This window comes from Myxocyprinus asiaticus, chromosome 17 (assembly GCF_019703515.2).
Source record: "Myxocyprinus asiaticus isolate MX2 ecotype Aquarium Trade chromosome 17, UBuf_Myxa_2, whole genome shotgun sequence".
In the NCBI taxonomy this organism is placed as follows: Eukaryota; Metazoa; Chordata; class Actinopteri; order Cypriniformes; family Catostomidae; genus Myxocyprinus; species Myxocyprinus asiaticus.
This window is the reverse complement of record NC_059360.1, coordinates 18,585,752-18,610,260: the sequence shown is the minus strand read 5'-3', so window position 1 is coordinate 18,610,260 and position 24,509 is coordinate 18,585,752. Positions and strand designations below refer to the sequence as shown.

Below are 24,509 nucleotides of genomic sequence, written 5' to 3'. Positions count from 1 at the left end.
GTATCTTCGATTTATAGAATACCACAGATATAGAAAAAGTAAATTCAATGGCAGTTGACAGTGACTCACTTTAAAGCTGGAGTGTTAAAATTTCTGCGCCACTAGCCACAACTAATGGAATTGCAAAAATAAACATATTTTCAATTAGCCTTCCGAATGCGTCCCCAGTCTGCTGTTGATCGAACAAACAGACAGCCTCGCCCTCAGTTTACGGCACTGGTTGAGTCAATGTTTTTGTGTTGGGCTGGACAAGTTGCTCAAAACAAACAGGAATTTATAGTGCCACAGAGACAGTGTTTACAGTTTGAAAACATTTACCTACGAATGGCTTATCTTCATATTAAGTTGGGATAGAAGAAAGTATTAAGACCGAAAAAGTTACACACTACAACTTTAAAGCTTAAAAAAGGACCCAAAAAGTACCATTACGTTAGTCCTTGCAGCTTGTGGTTCATATTCCAAGTATTTTGAAGGCATATGGTATTGGTGAGAAACAAATAATTTTTCATTAAAAATACATTTCTTTTTGATCCACATACTAAAGTCATACAGTTCCGAACAACATAAGGGTGGAATAAATTATTACAGAATCTACATTTTTGAAGTGGACTATTCCTTTAATATATGGAGCAATGCCTCTATTCAGTCTAACTTATTGGGTGTCTATAGCCACTGCTCGATTTCTGAAACAATTTCCAAAGAAATGGTCAAGCACAACCACAGGTACTCCTATCTATAGTGTCAAAGAAGAAAAAAAACAAAAAAAAACAAGGCTAAGTATAAAGCAGTCAAGGATGCATATAAAAGTGGCGGTCATGGCCACATCACTAATCCAGTCAGTTTAGGAGTGTCGCCTGTCAGACCAGTGTTAAAGGGATAGTTCACCCAAAACTCAAACAAGGATTTTTAGAAGAATATTTAATCTCTGTAGGTCCTTTCAATGCAAGTGAATGCTGACCAAAACTTTGAAGCTCAAAATAAACAAATAAATAAAAATGACAAAGGTTGCATAAAAGTAATCCAAATATTTGTTTGTGTTTTGCAAAAGAAAGTCATACACATCCGGGATGGCATAAGGGTGAGTAAATGATGAGAGGATTTTCATTTTTGGGTGAACTCTCTCTTTAAGAGGCCAATTAAAGTGCTCTTAAAGGAATAGTTCACCCAAAAATGAAAATTCTCTAATCATTTTCTCAGCCTTATGTCATCCCGGGTGTGTATGACTTTCTTCAGCAGACCACAAATTAAGATGTTTAGAGTTTCTCAGCTCTGAGATCCATACAATGCAAGTGAATGGGTGCCAAAATTTTGACGCTCCAAAAATAACATAAAGGCAGCATAAAAGTAATCCATAAGACTCCAGTAGTTAAATCCAGATCTTCATAAGTGATTTGGTAGGTGAGAAACAGATCAATATTTTAGTATATTTTTACTAAAAATTCTCCCCCCTGCTCAGTCAACCTCCACTTTAACTTTCACATTCTTCTTGTGTTTTTGTTGATTCACATTCTTTATGCATATCACCCCCTATTGGGCAGGTAGAAGAATTTCTAGCAATAATGGACTTAAATAAACATCTCAAAAAACTGAATGTGAATTTGAATGTGGTCCAATGCAGGACTCTTTCTGAACTCCCCAAGCCACTCTTTGAGGAAGACAACTTTTTTTCCAGTTATCAACAAGCAACATGTGCTGCCCAATACAGCATGTAAACACACATTTGCAGAAATAATCAAGACAATTTGAAACAGAAGATAATTACTCTTGGAGAATCGGCACCACTGGTGATCTGGCTCTGCTGGTGAGAGAGTCCGTGGCCTGGCAACAGAGATAGTGAATACCTGAGTAAAATAAAGCTTTTAAATGCAAAAAAAAAAAAAAAATGTGTTATTGCCATCTAGTGACGGGTAGCTAGAAAACAATTGATATTATATTTATTAGGGCACCAGAATTAATAATACAAATTTGTTTTTATTTTAGAGGAAGTTACCTTGACCTACATTACTCACCATTTGAAGTAATTTTTTCTTCCACTGTTAAGGACAGATCGGTTCTTGACAGCCTTTCATTTAAATAGAGAAAATGTTATTTTACTCATTTCCATAATTTGCTAGTTAGATAGAGAGTAAATCACATTACCTGAAAGTCATCTTCAGCCTCATCATCTGAAAAAAAACAGAAACTCCTGTCCAAGTCGTCTATAAAGAAAACAAAAAAGTAAACAAATTAATGTTCCAGGTTCAACACAAGTTAAGCTTTGAGTGCATCTGTGATATACTGTTGATTACAATTTATTATTTTATACAAAATAGTGACTTTTCTCTCAGTTTCTAAAAAATTGCAGAAATTGTACAAATATGAACTTAGTGCAAGCAGCAATGTAAAGCTTGTATTTATGCACTATTTAAGCATTTCAATTTTATTACACGAGTCTCATGTTTACACAATGTTTAAGTCTGAAACAGTGTTTTATCCTTTATCCGGTGCGATGCCTTGCCCCATAGACTTCCATTAAGTGCATTACTGTTCACTAGGGCTCGACATGACCTAGTGCAATTATCAAACCAAAAAGGCTGCAATTTAAATAAATAGTCTGCACACACTGCTTGCTGCGCTTAATGTATGTGCACAGCGCTGTTCTCTGTAGAGTTACGTGTGAGGCTAATGAGCTTTGCGCATTAAATTGACATCGCTCACTAATTGCACATTTGTGTAATTCCAAATATGCTTGGCCGCTAAAAGTTACTATCCAAATCTAAAGTAACCTCATAACACCAGGTTTTTCTGGACAGAAGCGTGGATGAGTGCATTTCTCTGCATTAAAAGGCCATTGTGAATTCAACTACAAACAGAAATGTCTTCCTGTACAGCCAAAATAAAGGCCAACATACAGTAGCTATGCCGCATACAGGTTAAGAAAACATTACACAAATATGGTGAGGTTTTAAAATAATATTAATAGTTATATACAGTATTTCCATAATGTATTAAATTAATAATAACTTATTCAATTGGGTTCCAAAAATAATAATGAAAAGTGGGCTGAGGCCCAATAACAAAGTGGACAAAAACAGATAGATAGTGAACAGATACAATGTGAAGATGATGTGAATCTGTTTTTTTCCCTCTAACTATATTTTCATTGATTTAGTCTGGTTCTTTTTAAGAGGACTCAAGTGTGAACACCCTTTCTTAAACAGTATTTCTATAGGCAGTAGTGTATGTTTGCCCATGGCTTAATTCTGGTCAGAAGTAAACACTTACTAGGTTTTTTTTTTCTTTTCTTTTTTTATCTAAATAATCATATCGCAGTTCAAATCGCAATCATAATTTTTTGGTAAATAATCACAATCGATTTTTTGGTACAATTAGGATTTCCTCACTCCCTCACTGAAAAAAAGGACAGGAGCAAAATAATTATTCTAATGGATTTTGTCCTTTATTTGCACTACCACTTTGCTCTGAGTCAGTTTTGTAAATTACCTATGGATCGACTCCATCTGGAGAGCTTCTCTGAAGAATCCTGATGGTAGAAGAGAGACATCGGGTTGGGTGGAGATTGATCTCCAAGGTACTCCACTGAATGCCCTCTGTGCCTATTGACACAACGATCCAAAGCACTAGTCTGTGAAACTTGGCCAGGAAAAGAGATGACAGACAGGTATCAGTGAGCCCTGATGAGACATGGTGCAGGAGGGGCATTTATCAAGATTTTATTTTACACCTGGCCTACACAAGTTAGAAATCCAAAAGAACATTAAAATGATCACTTGATCTTTCAACATTTATTCAGTGAGGAGAGTAGGGTAAGATGTGCCACTTTTACTTAAGTTGTCCTCTAGGCAAGGATACCGTAAATGAGATTGGCATGGATGAATATGGTGCTAAGAAACCTGTATGAAAAGGTGATTATTTTACCGCAGCTTTGGTGGCGCAGAAATTGCACACTCTACACCTATAACTGCTAAATAGGGTAACTAATTCAAAAAAATGCAGTATACAAATAAAAAAACTGAATTTAAATAGTAAGGTAAAGAAACTCACATCTGATTAATCGGGACAAATATAAAGTCCTTCTCAAAAATGTTGACATTCCTAGTCCATGTTTTCACCTGATTATGCCGGCGCATTTGAACACTGTGGTACAGTGCAGTATTTATAGAAATTATGGTTAGGAAGATCCCATATTTTTCACATGATCATATTATATACATATGACAACTCTATAGTTTCTGGTAGCCTTCTTTGATCTTCCTGAGTGAGGTGCTTGAAGAAGAAAGAGCTGAAGACATGGCACTTGATGGCATTCTCCTTTTTGAGCTGCTCTCAGACCAGATACCTGTCATTTGACACAATACACATCAGCAATGTACCAAAGAATTCTAGTGTGTTTGCACTTAACCTCAGATAGAAGTCCAATATCACATCATTTAGGAATTTGCCTTCGTCGCGACAGTTGAGGTCATCTTCTGTTATGGTTATACCCCCTTCAGCTGGGGAAGGAGGGTACACAACAAATCTGGAAAGAGAAGTATTTTCTAGAAGAACAATTCTCACTATTACAAGAACTAATCAGTTCAGTTTATGCAAGCCAACTGACTTTTTTCTTCAGTTTGTCTTCATCACTGTCTGAGACACTAACGGTTGCAATTTCACATCGAGAAGGATCAAGAGTGGATGAAACTGCCACCAAAGAATGTTGAATGTTGAGAGAAATAGAGCTCAACAATTGAAAAAGATGGTGTTTTGCTCAATTACGTCACTGATGTTCAAAGAATTATGTTGTATATTTTTTGTGCTAATACAAAGAAAATAACCCAAAAGTTTACACTCTTCTGGCTGAAGCACAGTGTTCTAAACATATGAAAATAAAGTGGATGTTTTTGGACAGGCTAGCAAAAACAAAGCAAAAGCGCCACACAGTACAAATAGTTAAAGGGATAGTTTACACAAAAATGAAAATTCTCTCATAATTTCCTCATGGCATCCCAGATGTGTATGACTTTCTTCTGCAGAACACAAACGAAAATTTTTAGAAGAATATTTCAGCTCTGTAGGGCCATACAATGCAAGTGAATGGTGACCAGAACTTTGAATCTCCAAAAATCACATAAAGGCAGCATAAAAGTAATCCATACGACTTCAGTGGTTAAATCTATATCTTCAGAAGCAATATATTACGTGTGGGTGAGAAACAGATCCATTTTTTTTTTTACCATAAATCTCCAAATTATTTACCAAAAAATTGTGATTGCGATTTGAACTGCGATATGATTATTTACATTAAAAAAAAAAACCTAGTAAGTGTTTACTTCTGACCGGAATTAAGCCAAAAACATTTTTTTGGCAGTTCACATTCTTCCAAAAATCTTTGTGTTCAGCAGAAGAAAGAAAGTCATACACTTCTGGGATGACATGAGGGTGAGTAAATATTTGGAGAATTTAAATTTTTGGGCGAACTATCCCTTTAAGAGAATGTCATTTATAAAGTTAAAAAGATACAATGTAAGTGAATGGTGACTGAGGCTAAAATTATGCCTAACACCTTTTTTGTTCCACCAAAGAAAGTAAGTCATATGGCGTTGGAACCACATGGTGATGGGTAAATAATGACAGAATTTACATTTTTGGGTTAACTATCCTTTTAAGGGCAGTCTTAACCACAATAGTAATGGTAACTGCATGTTTTTAATGTATTAAATGTAAATAAATAAAATGTAGTTGACCTACGAATCACTTATGCATGAAGCACTCCTATTCTGTTTGAAGGATTAAACGTACTGTAGGACGGTTTAATACTGATAATTCCAGTATAATTATTAATACATTTTAATTTTTGTAGACCTTTTAACTGCAATCATGACCCACCATCTGTTTTCAGGCACAGTTATGCGTCTTCAGTCTGTTATTGGCTTCTTCAAATGACAGCTTAACTGGAAAATTGCTCCTGCCAATCTCTGTGAATATTTCCTCAAATGTGATTTGCTCAGGGAGTGTGAGCTCATTCTCATAGATAAGGATGAGATATTTCTCATCTTGATCTGAGGAGATAAAAGAAACTATTTTATGGATTTAAATAAACGTTGCACTCCAAAATGCGATATATACATAATTTGGTCATAAGTTTTCACAGGCTTAGGTCTCAAACTGAAGTAAAGCAGCAGAGGTGATCTGCGAGTTTGTCATTTTGACTCACTGTTGCACTGGCAGTCATACCACACTTGTGAATAATCTTCATACATGTCAAGCTGGATTCGCAGATGGAGGCATGCTGCAGGTGTGGTCTGTAGAAACAGGGACGACATCCTCTGCACAGTGCACCATTCGCAACTGGTCACTTCTGAGGCTTCTATTCGTACTGTTATAGAAATGAAAGGGAAGAGAAAATGTTACTTTATCAACACCACTATATGTATTCATAACATAGAACATTTGTATGGAATGCAGCAATGATGTCATCAATTGGAAAGAAGTTGCTGGATTTGCTGTGCATCAAGCTGTTCGTCAAAGCATCTCTGATCTCCTTTTCCTCATTACTAGATAACATATCTGAACAGAGCAGTGTCAGAAATGCTCCATAGATTTGATTTTCAGGGGCATTTTTGTATCTATGAGGGCAATTTTTTTCTAACCATATTACAAAATATATTGTCGGCCTATCTTGTGAAACAACACTTCAGTTTAATCGATTCATTAACATTCAATCTCAATCTGAACGTTTAGATTTGAGAATTTACCTCTTACCCATTAAATAAAATAAAAAACAACTGATATTTTTGCAATAAAATGTACAAGACCTAGAATACAATTTTAACAACTATATAAAACGTTAATTCAGAACGGGGACATTTTTTCCCCTCACATTTTGAATTTCAGGGTCCCCCTTAAAGAAACAGTTCACCCAAAAATTTAAATTCCCCGTATTATTTACTCACCCTGATGCCATTCCAGATGCGTATGACTGTCTTTCTTCTGCTGAACACAAACTGAGATTTTTAGGAGAATATTCCAAATCTGTATGTCCATATTATGCAATGAATTGTGACCAAAATTTTGAAGCTCCAAAAAGCACATAAAGGCAGTTTAAAAGTAATCCATACGACTCCACTGGTTAAATCCATATCTTCTGAAGCGATCTACACTGTTTTGGGTGAGAACAGACCAAAATTGAACTCACTTTTCACCGCACATCTTGCCATTGCAGTCTCCAGGCACGATCATGATTTCAAGCTTGATTACATTTCCTAGTTCTTGACGTATGCACCTGGTGCTAGGAAGTGTAATCGAGCATGAAATCATGATTGCCAAGAAGACTGCTGATTTATAGTGAAAAGGGAATTACATTGTGGTCTGTTTTCACCCACACCTCTCATATCATTTCTGAAGATATGTATTTAACTACTGGTGTCTTATGGATTACTTTTCAGCTCCCTTTATGTGCTTTTTGGAGCTTCAAAGTTTTGGTCACCATTCACTTGCACTGTGTGGCCCTACAGAGCTGAGATATTCTTTGTGTTCAGCAGAAGAAAGAAAGTCATACACATCTAGGATGACATGAGGGTGAATAAATGGGAGAATTTTCATTTTTAAGAGAACTATCCCTTTAGTTTTTTACATTAGTAGATCCACAACCATTTAAGGTATATAGAGAGGGCACTATTATCAAAACCAGTGAATGGTTAATGTAGAACAAGAAAGCTTACCTTACCTACAGTATGATTGTTAAGATGTTTCTATATGGACAAAAACAAAAAGCCATTCCAGTCAAGATTTTACAGCACTCCATTTTCTCTACTCAGTCAATATATTTCATTTTCCATGTTAATTATGATTTTTGTGCAATGACGTGTCAAACCTCGCATCACTCCTGCAGCACTCCTCCAGCGCTTGTTTAAAACGTCAGACAGGCATCGTGCATCTGTTAGGCTGTATCAAATTGAGCGTTTTCTGCACTATTATCACCTGTCAGGTCACTGACCTCTGATCTTTACAGTTCTGCGCAGCTACACACTGCTTTTATGTATGAGTGATCTAGTCTGGGCTGACTGCAGACCCATATATAAATCACTGGACATGATCTGTGCAGTATGTTGCTCAAATTTGTACTTGAGTTGGAACCACATTCAGTACTATTACACATGCAGTCACAATGGGACAGACTTTCACCATAGAAAACAGCTATGGTAACCAAATGTACAGACATGACAGAGGCTGTAGAGTTAAAGGAAGCAGGTGGTAGTGAAGTAAATGGACCCAGTGTGTTGTATTCTTGGTTGGGACATCTGCTAAAGTTTCTCCTCAGATGTCTTTTACATAATATATGGTTCAGTGAAATGTTTGGGTCATATTTCACTCCAAAGAAAAACACTAATCGAGAATCGAGATTAATCAAGAAAATCAAGCTTATTTTAGGACCATTAAGATTTTGTGCATTATGACGCCATTTTCATGACAATTCAGTCAGTGCCAACTATTAATGTAATGTTAAAAAAATCTGGAAACACTACAATAAAGTTCCCTTTGTTGACATTATTTAATGCAATAGGTATCATGAACAAACACTGAACAATATTTTTTTATATGTACTATATAAAAATACAATTGTTCATTGTTAGTTCATGTTGGTTCATAGTGCATTAACTAATGTTAATATATACAACTTTTGATTTTAAAAATGTTGAAATTAACATTAAACAAGATTAATAAATGCTGTGAAAGTATTCTTCATTGTTAGTTCATATTAACTAATGTAGTTAAAGGGAAAGTTCACCCAACAATGAAAATTCTCTCATCATTACTCACCCTCATGCCATCCCAGATGTGTATGACTTTCTTTCTTCTACTGAACACAAACAAAGATTTCTAAAAGAATATTTCAGCTCTGTAGGTCCATACAATGCAAGTGAATGGTGACTAAAATTTGAAGCTCCAAAAAACACATAAAGGCAAAATAAAAGGAATGCATAAAACTCCAGTGGTTAAATCCATATCTTCAGAAGCCATATAATAGGTGTGTGAGAAACAGATCAATATTTAATATTTTTTACTATAAATTCTCCTCCCTGCCCTGTAGGTGGTGATATGCACAAAGAATACGAACTGCCAAAAACAAAAGAAGACAAATGTGGAAGTGGAAATTTACAGTAAAAAAAAAAAAAAAAAGCTCTTAAATATTAAATCCATTTCTCCCCCACACAGATTTAACCACTGAAGTCGTATGGATAACTTTTATGCTGCATTTATATGCTTTTGGTGCTTCAAAGTTCTGACAACCATTCACTTGCATTGTATGGACCTACAGAGCTGAAATATTCTTCTACAAATCTTCTTTTGTGTTCAGCAGAAGAAAGAAAGTCATACACATCTCGGATGGCATGAGGGTGAGTAAATGATGAGAGAATTTTATTTTTTGGGTGAACTATCCCTTTAAACAGGTCCATTTTCTGCTTCACTTCCATTCTTATGCAGATCCCACTTACTGTATTTCTTTTACACCAAAGGGAATCTCATGAAAACAGTCAAAAATTGTCTGGGCCATATTTCACCCAAAAATCAAAAGAAAGTAATAAGAAAAAATGCAGTATTTCTGAATTCATGGACAAAATAAATTTTTCAAGACTGTTTATTTACTCAAAACGATTTATGCAAACACAATTATGGCCATACTGAGACAATACAAGATGACTCAGGTTCACACACAAAGAAGATTTACTCTGAAAACCAATGATTCTGGCATCTCTATTTCATTTGATCTTTTACAAATCTGATGATTTACAGTTAAGAATGCACAGCCCGTATGCTATTCAATAGCTGAGCAAAATAAATACAAAATAAAATACATAAATGCAGCAACACTAGCAGCAAATGTCAGTTTAATTCGACATACAATCATCTGATCAGTAGTATCACTTGTCTGATTGCCACTAAAATAAAATATACACCATACCAACGAGTATTGTCCCTCATGCTTAATGTTGTCATAAATGTAATGTTGAATATGACAGTAATTCCACTTTTCATTCACTTGGTAAGTTTCTATGTTTCAGTCTATGAGAATGATGTTTCACGATTAAAAGATTAAAAGAAAAAGGTTTACAATCAGTCATCAACTGTCAATGTATAACATTCATATGCTCCCTGGGTGTAAGCAAAACAACCTGTGCCATTCTTAAAATTACTGTCTTTTCAACACATGTATTTTTTTCTTCTACCTCTGTCACTGGCCCATCCACCTTATAAAAGTATAAAAGTCCTCTTTATAGCTTAAAAATAAGCAGATTAATATAGCAGGTTTTAACTGATTAGTTTGTCCCTGACAAGCTTGACATCAATACCTTTGCAGGTATAAAAGATTCATGAGTTTGATATTGTTAAGATTTGTCCTGATGGTGCTTACAAACTTCGTATTATTCATTAAATGTGAATAGTCAGTGAGAGAGGCAGACTGAGGCTGAAAACAGAGATGAATGGTGTGATAGTGAGCCTTCCATACTAGATGGAGCCAAGACAGACCCTAAAGAAAATGCGTATGAAATCTGACGACAAATAACTGCATTCCATGCGACAAGTCTCTCCCATTACAATATTTACATTAACAAGTCCTTTGTGCTACCCACAATCTATTATACCTTTTATTTTGTTCATTCTCTATGTTGATATGTAAAACATGCTGAGACGGCTAGGATGTGTCATTGTTGGTGCTACTCTCCGAATGAGGGTGAGGACAGTGAGCATTTGTTAAAACAGATGTAGTGCATAAACCAGCATAGGGGGAGACAAACCGAGAATATATGAAGAGCCCACATACAGTTTTTGTAGGAAACTGAGGGGATATTAACAGCATGCGGTAAGAGGGTAATTCGAAGTCGTGGAGAGAGGATGTCGCGGAGGGTCACAATGATGTGGAAGAGAAGAGAATCCTCAGAATTCGTCCTGGTCCAAGTGGGCCTGCTCGTCTATTTCATCATCATCTGGCGGTGCAAAGCCATCCTGTATGAGAAATGATTGCTGGTGTTACTAAAGTGGGTTTTTAGGATAACTGCTGTAGTCAAACTTTGTGCTCTTCCAAGCATACTAATGACTAGTGGTGGTTCAACGATATGGGTTTTTCAATGGCCAATGCTGAAACCTATATCTAGAGAGCAGGATGGCAATGGCTGATATAATGAAATATATTTTTCACAACATATAGTACAATAACTAAAATATTAATGAAAATAAATTAATTAATAAATGTTTGAAATAAGTGAGTTGGACCAGATAGTGAAGGAAATGCCCAACATACATGGAAACTCCTTCAATACTGCTTAAAAAGCATCCTAGGTGGCACCTCATGAAGTTGGTTGAGAAAATGTCCAGAGTGCGCAAAGCTATAATGTAGGCAAAGAATGGCTACTTTGAAGAAGCTAAAATAAAGTAAAAGATACTTTTGATTTGTTAACATTTTTTGGTCTCTACTTAATCCCCATTCTTCCATTTGTGTTATTTTATATTTTTATTACTTTACTATTATTTTAAAATGTTCCAAAAAGAAATAAATAATAAGAAAGTGTAGATATGTTCAAACTTTTGACTGGTAGTGTTTATAATACAATTAAAAAATAGCAAATGAGATGTACCGGACCGGTACACAAAATTGCGGAAAAACACTTAGGGCACCTAAAGGGAAAGTTCTGACAAAGGGGGCATACAGTGAATTGGAATTTTATTAAAGCACAGCTGGACCCACCTCTCTAAAACTCTCATTTTAATCAATTCTCAATGAATGCCTGTGTCAGAGTATGTTGCTGCAAAAGTTGAAACGTTCTCAACTGTGGGTCGCATGACGGAGCATCACTTTCGCAAACCCTTGCGTTTTAAAATCAATGTATTCACAGCATTCTCTGACTGCATAAGGTCTAGAGTGTAGGTGCCATGATCTAACACACTATTCACCCAAAATTCACAACAACAACAAAAAAAAAGAAAGAAAAAGAAATATCCATTGACAAGGCTACTGGCAGATTTTGAAACTGACAGCAGGTAACAATTACATTATTGCCCAGTGCTGGTTACTGGCTAATGCCGATTATCTAAAAATGGCCAAACACCAGTCGACTAATACAAATATTTGTGAGAATGAATTAAGCCATGCTGCTGACAGTACCTCTGTGGCATACAGAATGTCAATTATCCGAGTCAGAATAGAGTTGTTCTCATTCTCGTGCTCTTGGCAGATCAGTTCAATGTCTCGAAGTTTGCTGAAGTAGAAATCTCTCTCCTTCTCCAGACCATCTACGGTTAACTTCAACTCCATCAGCTTGAAAAAGCAAAGGTAAGACACTGCTCATCATACTGCTCAAAATGGTTAGTGGGCCTCATTCACTAACGATGCGTATACATGTACTGTATTTGTGCGTAAAACCTTCTGATTCATTAATGAGTTTGCACTTACATTTAAAAAAAATAAAAAAATAAAATACATCACAAATTAAACCACACATATGCCAAAAAAATCACAAACTCCATTAAAACATGGAATATGGAAATTTGAAATTTTATATATATATATATATATATATTTTTTTTTATTTTTTTTTTAACTGGTTAACTAAAGCAAGCGATCCTACAAAAAGTCTTACTTATTTAGAGTAACAAAAAAGATGTGCATTAAAGCTCAACCTGGGATAGGTTCTGCATAAAAATGAAGATAATGACATGTAGTCTAGGGCTACAGTGGCAAGAAAAAGTATGTGAACCCTTTGGAATTAACTGCATATATGTATAAATTTGTATTGAAATCTGGTTTGATCATCATCTCAGTTACAATAATGAACAAACACAATCTGTTTTAACTAAAAAAACAAACAAAAACAAAGTATTGTATTGTTCTTGTACATACTGAATACATCATTAAAACATTCACAGTGTAGGTTGGAAAAAGTATGTGAACCCCTAAGCTAATGGTGTCAACAAAAGCTAATTAGAGTCAGGAGTTGGCAAACTTGGCATCAAATTAATGAAACGAGATTGGAGGTGTGGGTTAGAGCTACTTTGACTTATAAAAAACGCTCAAACATTTTGAGTCTACTATTTACAAGAAGCATCTGCTGCTGTGGACCATGCCTCACAAAAAAGAGATCTCAGGAGACCTACAATCAAGAATTGTTGCTTTTCATGAAGCTGGAAAGGGTTACAAATTTATCTTGAAGAGCTTAGATATTCATCTGTCCGCAGTTATATAAATTGTCTATAAATGGAGATGATTTAGTACTGTGGCTACTCTCCCTAGAAGTGTCCGTCCAGCCAAGATGACTCAAAGGGCACACCACAGAGTGCTCAATGAGGTAAAAAAAAAACCTAGAGTGACAGCTAAAGACTTGAAGGAACGACTGGAACTGGTTAACATCTCTGTTCATGAGTCTAATATGTGGAAAACATTAAACAGGCATGCCGCTGCTTTCCAACAAAAATATTGCTGTGCGCCTGAAGTTTGCCAAAGACCACCATGACAGTCCACAACGCTACTGGGAAAAAATTTTGTAGACTGATGACACTAAGGTTAAATTGTTTGGGAAGAACACACAGCACTATGTATAGCGTAAAAATGGCACCGCAAACCAACATGAAAACATCATCCCAACAGTGAAGTACGTTGAAGAGAGCAACATGATTTGGGGCTGCTTTGCTGCTTCGGGCCTGGGGTGCTTGCCAACATCGAGGGAAAAATTAATTAACAAGCTTATCAAGATATTCTACAGGATAATGTCAGGACAGCTGTGTGCCAGCTGAAGCTCAGTAGAAGTTGGGTGATACAGCAGGACAATGACCCTAACATCGAAGTAAATCCACTACAGAATGGCTTAAAAAAAAGATAATCCACCTTATGGAGTGGCCCAGTCAGAGCCAAGACCTTAACCCAACAGAGATGCTGTGGAATGACCTCGATAGCCATTCACACCAGACATCCTAAGAATATGGCTGAGCTGAAGCAGTTCTGTAAGGAAAAATAGTCCAAAATTCCTTCTGAATGTTGTGGATGTCTAATCCACAGCTAATGGAAATGCTTGGTTGAGGTTATTGCTGCCAAAAGAGGATCGTCCAGCTATGAAATCCAAGGGTTCACTTTTTCCACAGCACTGTGAATGTTTAATGGGATGTGTTCAATAAAGACATGAAAGATTAGGGGGCCTGGGTAGCTCAGCGAGTATTGTTGACTACCACCCCTGGAGTCACGAGTTCGAATCCAGGGTGTGCTGTGTGATTCTAGCCAGGTCTCCTAAGCAACCAAATTGGTTGGTACCAATGGGTAACCTCCTCGTGGTTGCGATTAAGTGGTTCTCGCTCTCAATGGGGTGTGTGGTAAGTTGTGTGTAGATCACGGAGAGTAGCACGAGCCTCCACATGCTGTGAGTCTCCGCAGTGTCAAGTGCAGCAAGCCACGTGATAAGATGCATGTCTCAGGAGACATGTCCTCCGCCACCTGGATTTTTTTTTGGAAAACCAGCTAATTCCAAAAGGTTCACATACTTTTTCTTGCTACTGTATACAAAAGTTGCTTCATGTCAATTTTTTTTTTTTTTTTTTTTTTTGCACAGGATAAGTTGTGCAGAAAGCCCTTATTGGGAGATGTTTTATGCAAATTACTAACTGTGCAAACACACTCCATTTAGAATATTCAGCATTCATCAACATTAGAACAAAGGTAAAAACAAATTTAGGTGCTTATGCTATTTGTGTTTCTAACCTGAACACATTTATTAAAGAATGAGACCAAATGAACTTACTATGATGACATCAACAATCTATTTCCAGATTTATTTCAGAATTCTAAATAATTTATACAGGGGGGAATAGGAGATCTTGTCTTGTCTGAAGAATAAAGAAGAAAAAGACCTCAATATTAAACCTGAGTCATGATCCCTACATTTAAATCCACAGTATAAATCTAACGACTTCCCCTCCAAAGTATTCCAAGGTAGAGTAAGGCTTCCTTACCCTCCCGGGAACTCTACCTGTTGATTAAGCTCCATGATTTCAGCATCACTGCCCCCATTTCGGGCATGTGTGGGGTTCTTCCTTATGGTAGTGGTCACCCTCTGTGGTGTGGGCATGTTTTTAGGTACTGTTGGCGATATTCTCTGTGGCCCTGATATTGGAGAGGTTTCACTTTTAGTGACAATAAATGGAGAACTGCTCAGAACAGTAAATGTAATATTTGTAATACTGATCCATGCAATTGTAGCTGCCAACTTGTCATTTCTATTACATAAAACAATGAAATAAATAGATTGTAGTAAACTAAAATCCAAGCTAAAAAGCTTCAGTAAGATCAGCCTTTAACAAGCTGAAGCATGGGCAGCTTGTTACCCCATTATTTTGGATAAACCTGTTTTTTCAAACTGCTTCAATAGCTTGTTATCCACTTTATAATTAGCAGGTTTAACCAAAGTCAGGGTAGTGTGACATATTACTATTAAACTAAATGGAGGTCTCATCCACAATCCATCCCAGTGACCTACAGTAGCAAAAGAAGTCAATCCTCAGCAAATTAGGATGCCACTTTTATACCTCTCTGGGGACTCTGGGGACTTTCATGCCATCCCAGATGTTTATGACTTTCTTTCTTCTTTCTTCTGAACACAAACAAAGAGAATTTTTAGAAGAATATTTAAGCTCTGTAGGTCCTTTCAATGCTAGTGAATGGTGACCAAAACTCAAAAAATAAAAATGAAACAAAAAATGTACATAAAGGCTGCATAAAGGTAATCCATACTCCAGTGGTTTAATATATGTCTTCTGAAGCAATGCAGTCACTTTGGATGAGAAACAGATCAATATTTAAATCCTTTTTTAATATAAATCTCCACTTTCACTTTCAGAATGTGAATGTAAAACTAAAAGTGAAAGTGGAGATTTATTGTAAAAAAAAAAAAAAAAAGAATTTTCTTTTTAAAATATTGATCTGTTTCTCACCCACACCTATTCAGAAGACATTAATTTAACCACTGGAGTTGTATGGATTACTTTTATGCTGCCTTTATATGATTTTCTGACCTTCAAAGTTCTGGCCACTATTCACTTGCATTGTATGGACCTACAGAGCTGCAATATTCTTCTAAAAATCTTCGTTTGTTTTCAGCAGAAGAATGAAAGTCATACACATCTGGGAAGGCATGAGGGTGAGTAAATGATGAGAGAATTTTATTTTTTATTTTTTTGGTGAACTATCCCTTTAAAGACCAAGTGAATTCACTTGACGAGTGCAGTTTTCTTTCTTGTGTTACCATATTTCCTTTTGAATAGGCTTTATTTATCGTCAGCGATGAACTATGATTTGCTACCTGCTGTTCGGTTGCAGAAGGTATTGGGGGAGGGACACTGTCATTCTAAAGAGCATTTGGTTGGACAAAAATCTGTGTAGTGCAGGATGAGTCATCAATATTTTTGCTCCAATTCCCAGAAAAGATAGTACATTTTAAATGCGTATATCAGCTAAAATTTTATATTTTCAACGTTTAAGAGTACACCAACTACAAATCAAAACTACAAAGCTAACACATGGACTAAAAGGTCTTTAAGATTACAAGCATGTTCTATGTAGCTCACTTTGGCGAATGTATCTTACAATGACCAATTAAGAATAACTTGGTGATTCTCACAAAACCTGTTAAGAAAATGTTCTCGTCCTATTTTACTAAAAAATCAAAAGAAACAATTAATAAATTATATTTTGCATAAAGAAAATGAAGCACATTTTAGAACCATTAAGATTTTTTTAAATATTTACATTATTTTCATAACAGTTACACACATTTTACCCCCAATTTTCATTACGACAATGCAATAAAAGATGGTCGTTATGCTATTTTCATTACCGCAATGTGAAAAATAATGTATTATTTAAATTGTAAAGTATTTACATATTATTATAGTGGTACTGCCTTTCATTTTTGCTTATTGTAATTTAAAACAAATCAACAATAATACATGACTGTTACGTTAATGAGAATCATTATTAAAAACAGTAGGAATAGTAAAGGTACTGAGAAATGGGGTGTAAAATGTGCTTAAGAGTCCTGAAAATAATTTTACATTGCATACAATCTTAATTGTCATAAATGTAAGCTTAATTTTCATTATGCAAAATATAATTTAATATTTTTTGTGCTGATATGACCAGGACATTTTCTTGAAAGGTTTTATGAGAATCACCTATTTAGAGGACTTGAATATAGGGATGAATAAGACAAGCGATGAACCTTGCGGTACAGCACATGAGAGAACATTGAGGAACGCAAGAAATTCAAGAACTGATTTTGGAAAACTTTGTTAGTGGTGAAAATAGGAAAACAGCTCTTGAACTGTATTAAGAATTCTATGCAGTAACACAGTTGTATGTGCCTAAATGCTGTTGTAATATTAAATCCATTGTTTTCTCATTAATGAAAGCTTGGGCATGAAGTGATCATTCCGAAGACCGTGCACAAGCAGCTGCTTGCAAAGCTTTAGTAGAAGCTCAGCAATCAATGCAGCAAAGGGCAGAGAATCAAGAGGTTACCTGAGGGACCAGTTCTCTTGGGTTTGTGGGGAAAGTGTTCACCTGGATTTGGTGGAGGTGCCACATCTTGCCCCTGTCTAGCTTGAATAGGATCATACTCTTTTCCATCATAGTTGGCATCAAATAATTTTTTAAACCACTGGACGAATTCAAAGTTGTCCTGAAATTTTCCTTTGACTAATTTTTCCACAGGAATTATCTGAATAACAAAAAGAGAAAACAAGCATTACATCAATATAACCCAGAGCTATATTTAAAGATGAAGTGTGTCATTTTTTATGGTAAAATACTTCCTCCTATCCCAGTTTAATGGTCGGAAACAACTACAATATACATTAAGCTTTTCGCAGGTTGCCAACACTGGCACTATAAACACATTGCTTTATTCTTTTAAAGGGATAGTTTACCCAAAAATGAAAATTCTCTCATCATTACTCACCCTTATGCCATACCAGATGTGTATGACTTTCTTTCTTCTGCTGAACACAAAGGAAGATTTTTTTTAGAAGAATATCTCAGCTCTGTAGGTCTATACGATGCAAGTGAATGGTTGCCAGAACTTTGAAGCTCACATAAAGGCAGCATAAAAGTAGTCCATAAGACTCTTGTGGTTAAATCCATGTCTTTTGAAGCAATATTATAGGTGTGGGTGAGAAACAGATCAATATTTAAGTCCTTTATTACTGTAAATTCTCCTCCCTGCCCAGTAGGTGGCGACATGCATGAAGCATACGAATTTCCAAAAACAAAAGAAGACTGTGAAAGTGAAAGTGGGGATTTATAGTAAAAAAGGACTTAATCACTTAACCACACTTATCATATCACTTCTGAAGACAAGGATTTAACCACTGGAGTCTTATAGATTACTTTTACGCTGCCTTTATTTGATTTTTGGACCTTCAAAGTTCTGGTCACCATCCACTTGCATTGTATGGACCTACAGAGCTGAAATATTCTTCTAAAAATCTTAATTTGTGTTCAGCAGAAGAAAGAAAGTCATACACATCTGGGATGGCATGAGGTTGAGTAATGATGAGAGAATTTGAATTTTTGGGTGAACTTTTCCTTTAAGTGGTCCGACATGTCAGTTTCTGGCTTCACCAATGGGGTGAGTTTGGGGTACTTCCTTTAGCTGAAAATTGGCTAAGATGGTAAGAATGTTTGGGAAAACCTGATCAGAATTTTTTGTTTTTGTTTTTGCTATTTTATTTAGAGCTGCTAGTGGTGCAGAAATTATACACTTAATCTCTAAGGATTAATAAATTAAGAAAATTAATTTTGGAAATGTAAGCAAAAACATTGGTAACACTTTACAATAAGGTTCCATTTGTTAACATTAGTTAACAACATTAGTTAACATGAACTAACAATGAACACTAATTTTACAGCATTTATTAATCTTGGTTATTGTTAATTTCAGCACATAGTAATACATTTTTAAAATCAAAAGTTGTATATGTTAACATTAGTTAATGCACTATCAACTAACATGAACTAACAATGATCAAATGTATTTTTATTAACTAATATTAAAAAAGATTAATAAATGCTATAAAAATATATTGTTCATTGTTAGTTCATGATACCTAATGCATTAACTAATGTTAACAAATGGAACCTTATTGTAAACTGTTATCAAAATAATGTACGCAAATGATTATATATATATATATATATATATATATATATATATATATATATATATATATATATATATATATATATATACATTGTCATCACCTCTGATGATATCTGTTAATAAATAAACTGAAAACTTTCATTTATACTTAAAATTAGATATACTTACAGTACTGTGCAAAAGTCTTAGGCACATAAGATGTTTCCCAAAAACATTTGTCTTAAGATGGTTATTTATATCTGCTACTTTATTGTGTCAATAGGAAATATAAATGTTAGACTCACAAACATTACTCTTGCAAATAGAAAAGATTAGAATAGAAGAACAGGGAGCCCTGCAACAGATGGCATGGCCCTCACAGAGCCCCCCACTGAACACCGGGCCAGTCTGGGATTACACGAAGAGACAGAAGTAATTGAGACAGCCTAAATAGATAGAAGAACTGTGGCGAATTCTCCAAGAAGCTTGGAACATCCTATCTGCCAACAACCAAGAAAAACCGTGTCCGGGTGTACCTAGGAGAATTGGTGCTGTTTTTTTAAGGCAAATGTGTTCACATCAAATATTGATTTAGCTCTTTTTCTGTTTACTGGACTTTGTATGATGTTAACTGATTAATGAAAACTATTTATGTCATTATTTTTTTTAAGAAATCCTCACTTTGAAAGTTTTTCACAAGTGCCTAAAACTTTTGCACAGTACTGTATTTACTAATATACTTAATAGTAAAGATAACTTGGTTAAGAGAAAATGATGTACATAGAATGGACCAACTAACTTTGTCAACGTTCATTCTCTTGAAAGCTGCCTGGAGTACTTTGAAGTTGTGTATAAACTCATGTTCCAGTTTTGCTTGAAATTTCACTTTCTTTAAAAGAATACACCCTGGGAACAACATGTCCATGAACTGACAATAAGCCGCCCCTGAAGACAAACAGCAAGAGAGAACGTTGGTCAAAAGAGATCATTCATTACTTAACAAATACACATGTCTTTGATCAAGATGTATGAATGACATTGATTCACTTTATCAGTGTTGGTGTTCCAATAGTAAAGTAAATGGTTTTATTTTAGAATTGATTGTTTTAAAAGCTGAACACGTTATCTCCCAATATGATCAAAGGCAAAAACCGAGTACATTACCTACAGTAAACCCCTTTTCATTCTGTTCAGCTTGCTTTGTTGTGCTGAAGTAACAGCACTGTTATATCATCAATCGATGTACAGATTTTAAAATATTCTGAGACATTAAAAGTAAATAAGTCTTACCTGAACATAATTGTTCTATTTTGGTGTAGGTGAGCTGAAGGGAGTCGTTAACCCATGCTAACATGTCATGTCGGCTCAGGTTCTCAATTGTTACTGACGTGGAGTATACATTCACTGCCATCTCCTAAGAGAAAGAACAGAAAGACAAAGACACCAGCACTTTTTAGTAATCAATCAGTGGACAGCACATGCTCCGATTGAGTGAGTGCATTCTGTTAATAAGATGTAGTGATATTCAGTTGTCATTAGATACATATTTTTAGATGCTGTGACTAGACAGCATTAAAAGATTTGCAACAATTCAATCACATTTTTGTACTGTTGTAGTCTCACTAAACCTGTCAAAATTATAAAGCAGAAAATGAAGCCTACATTTAAGACCATTAAGATTTTTTGCACTTTGACATTATAATTCTTAGGACACTTAAGCACATTTACCCCAAAAATTCTCATTAGTGTAAAGCATACGGACGTTTTGCTTTTACTATTTCCATTGTTTTCAATGATGATTCTCAAAGATTTTTTGAATTAAAATCATGGAAAATATGTAAAAAAAAATTATAATAATAGTTCTCCTCCCTGTCCAGTAGGTGGCAATATTCATAAACAATGTGAATCACCAAAAACAAAAGAAGAAGAATGTGGAAGTGAAAGTGGAGAATTATAGTAAAAAAGGACTTAAATATTGATCTGTTTATCACCCACACCACTTCAGAAGACATTAATTTAACCACTGGAGTTGTATGGATTACTTTTATGCTGCCTTTATGTGATTTTTTGACCTTCAAATTTCTGGCCACCATTCACTTCCATTGTATGGACTTACAGAGCTGAGATATTCTTCTAAAAATCATGGTCTGTGTTCAGCAGAAGTCATTCACATCTGGGGTGGCATGAGAGTGAGTAAATAATGAGAGAATTATAATTTCTGGGTGAACTATTCCTTTAAGGTAACTAACCATTAACTAATTAACTTTTTTTTTTACTGTAACATTTTTTTACATTCTTTTACCATTAAAATTACGGACATTTTTTGCAGTACCAAGGGAGTACAACTATGACGTATAACTAGCCTACTTTATGTTTTATATCATATATGATTTTTTTTCACATTGCGGTGAGAATGTCATAATGACCGTTTTGAGAATTAGGGGGTAAAATGTGTTTAGCTGCCAAGAAAATAATGTAATGTCACAATGTAAAAATATATATATTTTGGAGTACAATAAGCCAGCACATTTTCTTGACAGGTTTTGTGAGAATCACCCTTAAATGTAGTTCTGTGGTGTGACAAGCACATTTTTAAAAACAAAGTATTTTTACATATTTACAAATATTCCATGTAGTCTATTAATTTATTTGGAGACCATCAAAACTGTGTACAATAATTACACAAGAATTAAAAAATGTTGTTAAAAATAGTTTTAGATTAAATGTAGCATGCCACCCAACTACCCAAACTTTCAGCTTGCAGAACACTACACATATCTTGTACACGTGTGTGTTATGACGTATGTAAACAGAAAGATGTAGTTGGAAAAATTATTATTGATACTGGCAATTTTCCAAACAAAGTTTATAAGGAGTATAAATTAAAGATATATTGGAGGGCCGAGCTTCTTATAAACACAGTATTTAAAAAAGAATAATAATACCTGACAGCTATCCTGCGCACGTTTTACCATCACATGCACAAACAGTAAATTGATCCATTCAGCTCGTGCGCGTTTTACTATTTGTCACATACTCTTATCTATCTAATAATATTCGTATTTACTGAGTGCAAATGCATTAGTTTCAAGCTTAATTTAAAATTCAGTAAATTATATCTGATCAATTAATATACACTCCGGTTATTCAGAAGATAAGGCCATATTACGCGCGCTCTGTTCATCACTGATATGAAGTCTTTTTTGTCTTTACGCCACATTTGATGAGCGCTCTGGAATTGTGCTATATAAAATAGCGCATTGACTGAAATGACCGCTGAACAAATCGCCCATTATATTGTGACTGTTGCTATTTGATCGGCCCCCTCTGCAGGCCCCGCAGTACATAAGCAACAATCTCTAAACCAGCACTAGACACGATTCAGACAGCAGAGACAAAAGAGGCCAGAACGCCTTTTTTAATGTTATGTAATATGGAAAAATCCGATTAATTATAGGTTTTTATCAATACTATACTCACTATATTTGGACAGCGTTCTTCCCAATGTTGCTATTACACTGGCAGAAGGCAATGCCCCTGTCAAATCCAAGACGAGGGCCGAACTTTGCTGCTGTGAGTTGCCAGATATGCGGTGCTGTTTAGTTACGGGCCGCCCCCAACGTGCAACACACTGGCGTTTAGTGCGCATGCGCCCCGCGTGTCCTTTTAAATGGTCACTCATAATACTGATTATACAGTATATACTACACACAATAAATAACACACACACACTTACACACACACACACACACACTCACTCACACACACACACACACACATACAGACACACTCACACACAAACACAGACACACACAGAGATACACACACACACACACACACACACACACACACACACTCACACACAGACTCACACAGGCTCACACACACACACTCACACACACACAAACTCACACACACACAAACTCACACAGACACACACACACACAGACACACACAGACACGCACTCACACACACAGACACACACATAGACTCACACACACTCACACACACACACACACACACACACACACAGACACACACGCACACACGCACACACACACGCGCACACACACACACACACATAGATTCCTGGCAAAAGTAAGATTTAAACAAATGATTTAAATAAGATTTATTTACCTTTTGTTATGCCAAAAATGTTTTACCAAACTGTATTGTTTACTAATTATCAGCAATGTTGGGTGTAACCGGATTACAAAGTATTAGTTAGCCTACTGAATCTAATTACTTTTAGGCACAAAAAGTAGTGTTTATGCATTACATTTTAAATTCTTGTAATCCGATTACAGTTACTGACTTTCAGTGAAAGGAATTACATTTAAGGGTTCAAATGCCAGTTCATATGTTCATATGTTCATATGTTGTGCGTCTGTTTGCGTTTCTGTGACCGCTGAAGGGTGTGAGACAATGAACAAGGAGAAAATAGACTTTATTCTGAATTTGTTGAGCAGAAAAACTGTTAAATAAAAGGTTGTGATTAGACATTTGGCATTCTCTTTAATCAGTGCATTTGAATTAATTCAAGGTTTGACTGTGATGTGCTTCTGGAAACTTGTTTGTTTTTTCCCATGTTTTCTAGAAAAGTAAATTATAACATAACCTGTCATCAGGATTAGTAAATAGATTTGAGTGATTCAAGTGTGAAATTACTAACCTGCTGGAGACTACTGCAGGCCTGGACAAAACAGTTTTGCCTACTTCTTTGTGCTTGCTAAAATAAACGTGTAAGTCATAAATGAAAAGAAGTTAGGTAAAAATGAATAAAAAAATAACATAAAATTAATCAACAAATTAATTTATATCTCTCACTTACCAGGGTAATATCGCCCTGTCAGGCTTTCATCTCAACAGACTTTCCGTGACCGTTGACATTTGAAATATGATCTTCCCGCGTTTTTATCACTCGCGCGAGCTGCGAGATGTAGACAGGACAAAAAAATAACCAGCGCTATATGCTCAAGTTGTTTGCTGTTTTAGATAAACACAGCTGTATGCACCTGTTGTTGAATTATGAGTCAAGAATAGACTGTACCATAGACTGTATATTGATACTGATATAAACATGTCCTCTTAAAGAGAACTGTCATTTATCCTTTTCTTATTAAACCCAAAGCTGAAGAAGTAAATTAAAGGGTTTTATTTTTCTGCAGTATGAAATGTAAATGCTAAAGTAATGTAGTGTTTTGTCCAAAACGATTTATAAATAAAACCTTTAATAATGTAAATGATACATACACATACATACATTAAGCAATTGTCAGCCTAAAGAACCCTTTTGTGCAAAAATGATTTTTTTTGTTGTTGTTGTTTTTTTTTTTGGTAAGTCTTTGTAA

General features: G+C 35.4%; 2 protein-coding genes across 3 annotated transcripts in view; both read right to left on the bottom strand.

Annotated features, from left to right (window-relative positions):
* colec11 (collectin sub-family member 11) overlaps window positions 1-8,820 on the bottom strand; it is a 284,310-nt gene extending 275,490 nt beyond the window's left edge. The window contains exon 1 of the mRNA XM_051722604.1: window positions 8,803-8,820. The gene's annotated coding sequence lies outside the window, so the exon portion shown is untranslated. The remainder of the gene's footprint in view (window positions 1-8,802) is intronic.
* A 786-nt stretch (window positions 8,821-9,606) lies between these two features.
* Window positions 9,607-22,778, bottom strand: LOC127455047 (microtubule-associated protein RP/EB family member 3-like). 2 transcript variants are annotated; one of them, XM_051722606.1, is made up of 7 exons: window positions 22,638-22,778; window positions 20,448-20,571; window positions 19,957-20,102; window positions 17,540-17,738; window positions 14,994-15,127; window positions 12,146-12,298; window positions 9,607-10,989 (listed from the first exon to the last, which is right to left on the bottom strand). In XM_051722606.1, exons 2-7 carry the CDS (start codon window positions 20,566-20,568, stop codon window positions 10,921-10,923), a joined length of 822 nt encoding a protein of 273 aa, XP_051578566.1. In that variant the 5' UTR covers window positions 20,569-20,571; window positions 22,638-22,778; the 3' UTR covers window positions 9,607-10,920. The 2 variants fall into 2 exon arrangements, with proteins under 2 accessions (XP_051578566.1, XP_051578567.1); XM_051722607.1 differs by having other exon boundaries at window positions 17,582-17,738.
* Between the last annotated feature and the right edge of the window lie 1,731 nt (window positions 22,779-24,509).

Bases quoted from the DNA above. Each gene is read 5' to 3' on its own strand.
- LOC127455047 (XM_051722606.1), bottom strand. From the start codon at position 20,568: ATGGCAGTGAATGTATACTCCACGTCAGTAACAATTGAGAACCTGAGC. The intron at 12,299-14,993 runs GTAGAGTTCCCG...TGCTTTTTCAAG, and splicing joins TCATGGAGCTTAATCAACAG to CTGATGGAGTTGAAGTTAAC. The intron at 10,990-12,145 runs GTACTGTCAGCA...TTTCTCATACAG, and splicing joins ACATTCTGTATGCCACAGAG to GATGGCTTTGCACCGCCAGA.